The sequence below is a fragment of the Perca flavescens genome, chromosome 19, assembly GCF_004354835.1.
Source record: "Perca flavescens isolate YP-PL-M2 chromosome 19, PFLA_1.0, whole genome shotgun sequence".
Lineage (NCBI taxonomy): Eukaryota > Metazoa > Chordata > Actinopteri > Perciformes > Percidae > Perca > Perca flavescens.
The window spans coordinates 16,918,896-16,930,321 of record NC_041349.1 but is presented as its reverse complement, the minus strand read 5'-3'; the positions used below and the strand labels follow the sequence as shown (position 1 = coordinate 16,930,321).

The 11,426-nt window shown below is 40.3% G+C and overlaps 1 protein-coding gene across 1 annotated transcript; it reads right to left on the bottom strand.

Annotated features, from left to right (window-relative positions):
• Positions 1–7,165: 7,165 nt before the first annotated feature.
• Positions 7,166–10,726, bottom strand: mrpl52 (mitochondrial ribosomal protein L52). The gene is made up of 5 exons (XM_028564505.1): positions 10,630–10,726; positions 10,175–10,244; positions 7,907–7,974; positions 7,573–7,637; positions 7,166–7,481 (listed from the first exon to the last, which is right to left on the bottom strand). Exons 1-5 carry the CDS (start codon positions 10,661–10,663, stop codon positions 7,329–7,331), a joined length of 390 nt encoding a protein of 129 aa, XP_028420306.1. The 5' UTR covers positions 10,664–10,726; the 3' UTR covers positions 7,166–7,328.
• Between the last annotated feature and the right edge of the window lie 700 nt (positions 10,727–11,426).

The window sequence follows — 11,426 nt, the reverse complement described above, 5'->3', positions numbered from 1 at the left end:
TTCGTCGTTTCATTCACCATAAAATAACTAATCTTAACCCAGTAAGTTTACAAGAGAGACTTGCAGTCATCCTCTCCCCACTCTGTTGCACGGGGCAATGCATGTGCAGAACAGCCAATAGGAACGCTCTCTCTCTCTCTCTCTCTCTCTCTCTCTCTCTCTCTCTCTCTCTCTCTCTCTCTGATCTGACCTGTGATTGGCCAAAGTCTCCTGTCACAGTTAGATTTACTAAAGGCTGAAAACAGGAGGTGCAGAAGTCTATTTTTCTCTCAGACCACTTGAATTTTTGCCCAACGACGCCAAAAGGACAGCGCCTGATACAACTTCGATTTTTTTTTTTTAAATTTTTTATATTAAATTTGACCTAACCAAAAATGTATTAATTTAAAAATTAAAAATCTTCCTTATGAAATATTTACCAGATAATAAAGGGAAATGTCACTAACACACCACTAACCAGTTCTTTCTTATTACATTCTTAGTTAAAATCATTTTAGAGGAAATTGTGTTCGATTTAATCATTTGTGATGTAATTTACGAAACAAAAAGATAGAGCTTAAGTTTTGGAGACAGAAGGGTTTTTTATTTCAGCAGTGTACATCATTATTTCCAGGATTCAGGCCTCCATTTAGGCAAACATTCAGCTTGAGAGGCTTTAATCGAAATTTACAACTCCATGCTACGTGTTAAAACCATTAAGTACATACTATGTTGTAATCTTCATAATGTACTTTTGTTTTGGCAGTAAGTATCCAGACACAAATGTATACCATTTTGTGCATAGAAGGAAATGTGCAAGCGTGTCACTGCCATATTTTTTGTTTGGACACAGTTTGTTTGGGATGTTTAGATCATTCCAATGTATTCAGTTTCATTCTGAGCTGTTGCCAGATTAACATCTGTTATTTTGCCATTTTTTCCATCTTCCATTTCTATTATGTACTGCTCTGTGGGACAATAATGCCCATCAGTGACAGAACTGATTGTTGTTGTCATCTAATTCATATTGAGTAGTTCCATTCATAGAAAGAAAATATATTAATGTATAAGATAGAGAAGAATTACAGCATTTTTTTGTCAACACGCCATTAACTGCACTATGCACAACATAATCCACAAGCTAACAATTCAAACCTAGTAGATATTAATCAGTAATTAATGAGCGCTGCAGTGTTGTACAAAAACAAAAAGGAGGAAACAAAGAGAAGTGATTTGCAGCAATGCTCATGAGCAGCTGAGGGGACACGGATGGAGCAGTCTTACACCACCGCTGGTCTTTTGGACGTGGAGCCAGCAATCATGTGTCAAGGAACGAGTCGGAAAAAGTGATGCAACGGTCACATTTTTCAGAAGAAGTGCTTTCCAACTAAGCATCTGGTATTCTTGTGGTGTTCAAGTTTATACAAAAAAAAAGTTTATGCCCTGGCTATCTTAAAATTAATTGTAAAAACGTGTGAAAGAAAAGGCAGAGAGAAGTAAGAAGGGCAGTGAAACAGAAATATTTCATAGGGTTGGGGATATTTTTCCCTTTGCACATTTCTATCCAAACAAATCCTTTTGCAAGCAGCTGTCCTCCCTCTTTCTTATTTCCTCAGCCACTGCAAAATTGTTCTTTTTATGAGGCTTCAGTCACAAACCACTCCTCACCACAAGTATCTCTAGTCTGTTTTTGCTCTTTCTTTCTCAGCTCTTTCCTCCCCCCTTCAAAACCTTTTTCCTCTTGCTCTCTGTTTTAACTCTTCACGTACTGTAAATGTATCAGTGTAACCCTAGTCTATATCCATGATGTTCCACTTCTGGGATTGCTCCGGTCCCGCTGGAAATTCGGCCGGATATCCCTCTTTTTGGCCGGATGTCTGTTACCTTCCGCTTTCTTTGTGTTGTGTTTGTGAGGACTATGGTTAACTGCTCCTCAGATCTCTGCAGGGTAAATCCAGACAGCTAGCTAGACTATCTGTCCAATCTGAGGTTTCTGTTGTACGACTCAGCTTTTGAAAGTACACATTCCACCAAAACAAGTTCCTTCATGAGGCTATTTTGCAGTGGCACCGCAGTTCCGTCCAGTGCTTAGCGCTGCCCAAGAGGATTGTGATTGGTTTAAAGAAATACCAATAAAGCATGTTTTTCTCCCATCCCGTAATGCTGTGTAGCCAGACCCTCCTTCGCAGCGTTGTGAGGGTCTGGCAATCGGAGACTAGTGTAACGTTAAACAACAACAACCTGGGTGAACCACAATATCAAGGCATACAACCACAAAAGATTTTTAGCAATTACGGTTTGATCTCTCAAAAAACCTATTTTCATGTAAATGACATTTTCCAGAATACATGAATACTTTAAACTATTTACACTCTTTTGGCAAAGTGCTTTGTGTTCCACGACTTAATAAAAACTGCCTTATGAATACAGATTAACCTCCACTGGTTAAGATCAAATCAAAGAGATTAAAGTGCTTTTGAGCAAGAATGCAACAGTGATGTCACAATGCACTGACACACCCTGAAGTACACTTTTACATCACTGCAACAAGTCAGAAAGTTAAACCACTGGAGGGCAGCAAAAACTAGATCTTTAGCTGGTTTAAAGTTGCTCTTTAATGTAAATGCAATCATCCTCTCTGTGGCCATTAGGCAAAACACCACAGAGAAAAAAATAAATAATCTTACCTCTTTTCCTTATTACAGATTTATAATTAAGCTTGATTGTAAACAGGTCAGGCTTCAACTATCTCTGCATGTCGGTTTGTGAGACACTAGAAGAGACATTGTAGCACTAAGTGCAGCCTCTGTGGACTTCATGAATCTACTGTAAACTAACCTGACCCCAACTTTTCAATTTTTTCTACTCACATGTCACATCTGTTCATCCACTTGCCTCCTTCCACTGGCCAAACGGTCTCTTTCTCCCTCTGTCACCTGGTGTTTCCATTCGTCTCAGTGGAGCTCTCTCATGCACAATAACAATCGTTTTGACCAATCAATCTTTCTAGAGAAACATCCACTGCTCCACTGTATCACTGATGGATACACAGATGCTGCTGGAATACATTATAATAGCATTATTACCAAAGAGAGAGGATAAATAGCAGCCCAATGGATTTTCTACACACCAAAATGTGTTCTGATGGTTTACATCTAGAAAGAATTATCAAATGATTTACAGTAATGAATACAGTAATTAGTTACAACATTATAAAGCATTTGCAAAGGGTGCAGAGTTTATTCACATCGGAATAGAGAATAAGGGACATTTAAAGACTGCACCAACGGGGTGAGCAGAGAAACTGTCCTTCAATCCCTGCATTGGTTTTCATTTCTTTCTATTGTGTGTAGTTGACCCTGACCTCTGACCTCCAAAAAGGACAATTTTGTCTATTCCCTAACAATTTCATAGGGAGTTTCCTGGAACTGTTCTGAGATAGTTATTTAACCTATTGGCAGTTGAAGCAATTCAGAGGGATTACCTAGAAAGAGCTGCTAAAATCATCATAAATTAATTTATAATTACTCTCCATATTTGTAAGATGCTGCTGTACACTGACTGAAACACTCTCTAGGTCTGTGGGTACCATCCTTTTAGCTTATGACCCCTTGAAATGAGGCAAAATGTCTATTTTGTTGTGTTATGAACAAGCTTTACAAAAATTAAAAGTGAGTCATTTTTTTTAAGGCCTAAAGATAAAGAGATGATGTTATCCAGTAATTCACAAGAAAAAGGCAAAGATTAAAGGTTCTGAGCCCCAGGTTTTGCGATTAATTAATTGGTAGTGTACCAATTTAACAATGTCTTCATGATCCCTATAATTATAACAAAATGACATTCTGTAGTTGTTCCCAGGAACCAAGGATTCACCGTTTCTTTCTAGGAAATTATGAGGAAATTATGGGTCCTGTGAAAGTATAATGTTGCCAGAAACCTTCCTCTGTTTCTGTTCTTTTTTCCCCACAGCCCTGTTTAAGAGTTTGACTTTTAAATTGTGTTTGTGATGCCATCTTGGTGGGCGGACACACAGGGGAGCAGTCAGAGAAGATCTAATCATGTTTAATGTTGTAAAAGATGTTGCTGATCAGGAAGGGGGAGGGAAAATAACTCCACAGAATTAGACAGGCACATATTTGTCACCTTATTCTGGCCATTTCTCGCAGAAATCTGGATGCCTGTTCAGAGGTTCTACAAGTTTATCTGCCAAGCATCTGCTCTCCGTCTTGTAGTTCACGGACATGAACACAGATGAGACCTCTGGCAGCCATGATGGCTTCTATTCCTCTTTCTCCCCCACACTTTATCTCCCCCTCTCTCTCTCTCTGTCAGCCATTTTAATGCTGAACTCATGTAGTCTGGCTGGGAGTTGCAGGAACAACAATCAGGCTCAGCCCTCCTTCTCCGTGCCAGGCAGGAAGTGGCCAGGACAGCTGCTTGCAATTCAACCTGAGACTTTGTTTGGGTGACCTACTGTATGGCACCATCTACTTTCTACTGTAACTTTTTCCTCTTCATTTTATCATTTTGCTGCAAACTAACTAAGTACATTTACTCAAGTAGTGTACTTTTGAGGTACTTGAGTATTCCCATTTGATGCTGATTTCAAATACTGCACTATAGTTGTCTGTATTTATCAGACAGCTATAGTTACTATGTTTCAAATTAATTTTACATTATCAACATATAAGCTTAAAAAATTATAAATAAATGGTACAGATTAAGCCAGTCATTCCCAACATTTTTTGGTTTATGACCCCTTACATAAAGTATTGTCTACAGATTTTGGGACTTATCGTCTTGGTTCAGATGGCTATGGTATAGGTGATAATATATTTCCCCTCTAAACTTCTCACATGGTTTCAATAACAGTTTAAGACCCAAAGAGGTCAAACTATGCAATATTTCCAAAATATGAATACAAATTTGTGAGGCAGAACTTCGTCACTCTTTTTTCTTCCCCCAATGATCATCTCACAACCCCCCAGATTTATCTTGTGTTCCTTTGGAGGGGCTTGAACCTCAAGTTGGGAACCACTGGACTAAACTAGCTAACTGAATATAAAGAAGGAATTTGTACTTAAGTAAAGGATGTAAGTACTACTTCCTCTACTTCAAATCTCATCTTTATCTTCTACAGAACAAACTCCCACCGAAGCCGAAGCATTTAAACAAGCTGATATGAAACATGAGTGAAAATAAGCTGTCCTGATGCCAAACAAATACTAATTCAGTTGCATAAAAAGCAAATAAATATCCCAAGTACCAAGGAAGCCACGTGATTTACTGTCCATCTAGCAACAAACAAAGATAATTGCGGCCTGCAGTGCCAGTTGTCATACAGTCATGCACAGTTCGAAACGTTCAGGCTGTGGAATTTTGCTACCCAAGGTGCCCCATACTCCAGGAACACCCAGGTCAGGAAGCGGTCTTTGGGAACAGAGTTGCTGAATCAGAGCCTCTATACAACCCCCCACACCCGACTCTGCACCAGGGCACTGCTCATCCTCCTGGACCCCCATCCCAGTCCTATCTGCCAGGAAACCCTCCCCGTTTCTGGTCTGCGGGTAAAACTACAGAGGCCTGTCAGCTAATCTCCAAATGCAGCCACATCTGGCTTCTGCACAATAAGCAACATCTGGTTCTCATTTCCCCAAAACCAAAACAACACGAGGAGGAGAGGAAGGGAGAGATGGGGGAGGATGGGAGGAGTCGGAGGAAAGGTTGTTGAGGAGAAAGACATTCACAGAAAAGCAGGATGTGAAAAAATGGTGCGTAAAGAGAAAGAATGAGGAGTCACATTTCTCACTGTAGGTGCAGTTGGAGGTCTTTGATGGTGCAGATGTGAGGATGTGTGTGTGAATGAAAAATGTCACCTTGCACTTTGACATTTCTTACAACACTTTAATACCCTCTGTGGCCTGTTTAATGTCCTCCCACACTTCGGTAACAAACAGTCAGCTCCTTTGGTCAACTGTATAAAAAAGTTAAGACTTTTTCAAACAGAGGAGGGGGAAAAAACTTCCATCTCCACAGAAAAGAATCTGCAACTCAGCGGCTAGCAGCCCTAATTACAGTGGGGCTTTGCTGAAGTCTGCAACAAGACAAAAAGAGAGAGAGAAGAAAAAGAGGCAGATGGAGGGAGAAAAAGACATGAGGAGGAAGGGAGCAGAAAGCAAGAGTGAGGGCAAGGAGAGGGTTACCTCATTTTGTAAATAGTCTGTTTATAAGTCAAAGTCACACTAAATTACTGCTGACTTTACAAAGGCACAGCTGCTCAGCATCTCTGCAAAATGTCCCTTTACACCATTAATTCATACGACAAAAAGTACCGTTGATTGTCTTCAAAAAGAAATCATCAGTGTGGCAATAATGCTTTTTTACAGAGGTACAAAAGTCCCTGCAGGAGCCACTTACTCAAAAAAACTTTAAAGACACAGAAGAAATTAAATTAGATTTTGAAAATAACTAAATCTCATTTGTTTTCTGGTTTTAAAATAAAATGATGCAAAAGACAAGTGTTTCTGCAACTTGATTAAGACTTCACTTTCGCGGTGAGATGCAACATTCAGCCAACTTGGCTGCATCCAGCTAATCATCTTTCCAGACACATTCACAATTTAGACTTTTTCCTCTGTGTTGGTAGAGATGCCCAACAAAAAGTAGGTTGCTTTAAATGAGTAACACAAAGTTTGATATGAGCCCAACTTTTTGCCTGAGACACCCCTTTCTATCCACAAGCATCAATGAGTTTTAATCCTGGAACGGATTTGTCTTCATTCTTGTTACTAAAATCGTGTAAATCGTCTTTTTCATGTTATTCTAATGATGGCGTCACATAACTTATTTTTTAGTGGCTCTCCACTTAAACTTAACTAAGCTGCTTCACCGAGGTGGTCTTGAGCGAACATTCGTCATGTATTTCGAGTAATAACACTGAGTTACTAAAGCATGCCAAGGTGTGAACCCCTCTCTTTAAAACACACACTCATACACAGCAAGGTCCTGAATCAGAGCTACTTTATGTTGGTCAGCTCCTCCCTTCCTCTGCGTGCCCAACAAAACTCAACACCAGACAAAATGGCGTTTGAGCCCTTCCCACTGCCTTACAAAAGGATAAATGCTGCATTCTAGTGGAAGCTGAGAGAAACTCAGAACTAATCTATAAAATGATCCAGCCCACAAATTCACGATCATAACAGATTCATATTTAAAGTATAAATCATAACATTTATTGCAGAAATCCACTAATAGTGAAAAACACAAACGTCCTTATAAATATATTCAATAGACTGACATCAACATATTGTTCAGAATAAGGACATGGCAACATGATTACAATGATAATTCTAACTTTTTGATTTTTTCTTCATTAACAACTTCCCTTTAGGTTTGAGTAAAAGAGACTTTTTGTGCTCCTCCATTCTTTTGGCTTCTTCTTGTTTTTCGCTCCACGCCTCCATCCCTCTTTCCACCTCCGAGTTCAGCATCACAATACGTCTCTGAAAGAAAGATCGCCAAGGTTACAGACAAAAGTATGGAAGAAACACCGAAAGAAGATAATGAAAAAAAGGCAAATATGTTGATACTCACTGCTAAAACTTCCCTCTCTTGCTTTCTTCTCAGCTGTCCCTTCATTGGAGGTGCCAGTCTCCCATCTTGTGAAAAAACACAAAAGAAATTACAAAATGTGCGAGAAACAGATAAGAAATGGTAAGCTTTCTCATTAACTATCGCAAGCAGATGAGGCATTAGCTAAATTACCCTGATTTTAATAAGATCAATGTCAAGTGAACTCAATTATAGAAATAAAGAGCGTGAGTCACTGGTGACCTTTTGTGAGCTCTGAATTAAGCCTCTGTTGCCTGAAAATAACACCTAATACCTGTGACTCCATAAAAAAACTAATGCCCAAAATAAACAATACCGGCAAAGGACCAATCAGGCAGATCTGTCAGAGGGCCATATTCTGTGCCGCTTCGGGAAAGTCCATGTCTGCAAGCAAACAAAAACGTTATGAAATTAGAAATTATACAATGGGATAGTGATGAGGGCAGTGTTGCTGGAAAACAAATGCAGAGAATGGGAGGACTTTTGGCTAATAGGAGCATTAGCACATTTTTTGCTTCATAGCCCTACGGTTATGATGCATAAAGTTACATTTGGCTGTAGCTATAAGTAGCTGCTCAAGGACTGGTTGCTGTAGTATTAAATCACACTTGCTGTTTCCATGGTAACCACAGGATGAACCAGGACTATAATCACAGATTTTGCACTTCAGCATTTGCATTGTCTACAAACATTTCCAAACTCATGTTTTTGTTTTTTAAGTATGAAAATAAATGCAGAAGTACCAGAAATTGTCTCTTTTTTTCTATTCCTCACATTCTTACTCAAAACCGAGCGCCTACATTACCCACAATGCAACACGACCACTGACTGTCAATTCTGGTGTGTTTGTGAGCTAGATGAAGTGGGAAGCTGTGAGCCAGTAGCTTAAAACTGAGATAAGCCTACAGAGAAAAAAACTCACTCCAAATCCCCAGTTTTTTCATTTTCATACTTATATAAATAATAGCCTAATAAATAAATCCACAACTCAAAAAAACTACATTAAATAACTACAGACCCGTCTCCCTTCTTCCATTTCTATCCAAAACTCTTCAGTGTGCCATTTATTATCAACTATCTACTTATCTCCACCAGAAAGACCTTCTTGATCCCCACCAGTCTGGCTTCAAGACAGGCCACTCAACAGAAACTGCCCTCCTTGCTGTCACTGTGCAGCTTCACATCACTAGAGCAACCTCTCTCTCTCTCTCTTCGGTCGTCATCCTTCTGGACCTTTCTGCTGCCTTTGACACAGTGAACCACCAGATCCTCATTTAGAGAGGATCTATCTCAGAACCTTGCCCACTCAAAACTGGGGTTCCTCAGGGATCAGTCCTGAGTCCCCTCATCTTTTCTCTGTACACCAACTCTCTCGGGTCTGTCATCCACTCGCACAGCTTTTCTTATCAAAGCTACGCACATGGCACCCAACCAATTCTCTGCTTTCCAGAGTCTGAAACGCAAGTAGCAGCACGTATCTTGGCCTGTCTGACTGACATTACTTCTTGGATGTCCACACACCATCTGAAACTCTACCTTGACAAGACTGAGCTCCTTTTCCTTCCAGGGAAAGGCTCTCCTACCCAGGACAGGACTATAACAATTGACAACAGGTTCTGGTTCAGGCTCTAGTCATCTCCCGTCTAGATTACTGCAACTCCCTCTTGGCTGGCCTGCCTGTGCCATCCGACCCCTGCAGCTCATTCAGAACACAGCAGCTCGACTTGTCTTCAACCTCCCCAAGTTCTCTCACACTACACCGCCCCTTTGCTCTCTTCACTGGTTAACAATTGCTGCCCGCATCCACTTTAAGACACTAGTACTTGCATACAGGGCCACAAACGGCCCCTGCTTACATCCAGGACATGGTCAAACCCTATACCCCAACCCACCCACTCCGCTCTGCATCAGCCAACCTGCTTGCTGCCCCCTCACAGCAAAGGACAACTAATCACTCAACAAAATCCCAACGGTTTGCTGTCCTGGCTCCTAAATGGTGGAATGAGCCCCCTATTGACATCAGGACCGCCGAAAACCTACACGTCTTCAGTCAAAGGCTAAAAACACATCTCTGCCAACTGCATCGCAAATTTAAAAAATAAAATAAATATATATATATTTGTAGTTTTGCTTATTTAAAGCTAGTGTACTTGCACTGACTAGTTGTTGTCTAGAGTTTGCACCTTCAAGGTTGAAAGCACTTAATTGGAAGTTGCTTTGGATAAAAGCGTCAGCTAAATTCCATGTAATGTAACAAAACACTTTATACAACCTGTTTAGCATAAGCAGTCATACTACCCAAGACTTGTAAACAGACTGTGAGATGTAAAATCAGGAATTTAATCGTTTTTAATGTCATTAGAAGCCACAAAGTCTGCTGTACAAAAAAAAAAAAAGAAAAAAAAAAGGTATATAGCTAATGCAGCCTCATACACAAACAGCATCACTCAACAAAACAAGCATCCTTAGTAGGCCTGTTCATACTTACTTTTATGTGTTGTCATGTTTCCATTGTGAGCGCATTGCATGCTAAAAATGAGTTAAGGGATAGGACACAGAATTAGTTATTCAAAAGTGAACTTACTCTTTCCTCCATTTCTCTCCAGCCTGTACTCCACATGTTGTGCTGAACTGCCTGCTGGAGTGCCTCAACACTGGAAAACAACAAGTACAGAGACAAAACAGCCCTGAAGTTACCTCTGGACACCTAGGGTACACTTTGGTGACTCCATTTTATGAGCAGACACAGATCGGTAGTCCATACGTGTGTATGTGGTACTTTCTCTCCTTAGTGTGTCAGTTGAGAAATCGTGCAAAAATAACTATAAACAGAATAAAGCCAGCTTTATTAAAGAGTTTGCATGACAGCACTGTTAGCAGTAGCGTTAGCCTTGATGCTCGCTATTGCATTTACCGTTACGGTGCTTATTCAAACAGGCAGCGGCAGTACAAGAAGATATTTCGAGCAGCGATGCTCAAATTTAAGGTTTTAACGGGCCTCACACAAACAACAGATTTAGTGAATAACCTCTGTCTCACCTGAACAGCACAAAGTCCTCACGGGGGCAGCCATGTTGTCTGCACACTTCTGTATTGACCACCAGGTGGGGCTAAAGATGCACTGTTCTTCTGTCTCTTCTTCGGAGTTTTACGGCAGCCGGCATCCGTAATGTTGCATTGCTGCCACCTTCTGGGACTAGTCTTTTACTGTGCCACCTTTTTCTATTGTTGAGTTTTATTTGGTGTCCACCCAAATTGATCACATTCAGGACATTGACCATGCTATCACCCTCTTATATACTGTCTATGACTATTACCCAGATCCCTCCCTCAGTGCAGTATCCAGCTCCTAGCAGCGTCCAGCACTATCTTAATTATTTCTGATTTCTGGGGGTGGAGGGAGGGGTATGCTCTGAAAGTGACAATAAATTATCTTGGATTCTTTTCACATATATTTTACACATTGTTTTGTCATTCAAACCTGTTTCCATCCATTTTCATTTTTTTTAACAATGAGCAAGCAACAATACAAAAACAGTCCAGATACTATAAGCTAAATAGAGATGCATATAGTCTGCTCTGTGCATTGAGGGAACAGAGGGCAGAGGGGTGGTAGTGGCATTTACAGTTCAATAGCGGCCCAACAGCCAATTATTTTGCCCCAGGGCCCCCATAACAAGGCCATATGTTGGAGATCATTGAAATAGACTTTTTCCCTTTGTCTATTGTACATGTTATCTGTTGCTATATGATTTTAATGTAAAGCACACTGAGTTTACCTAATGGGCTATATATGCTACATAAAACTGCTCGGCTTAACCCCCCTGTCCAAGGGA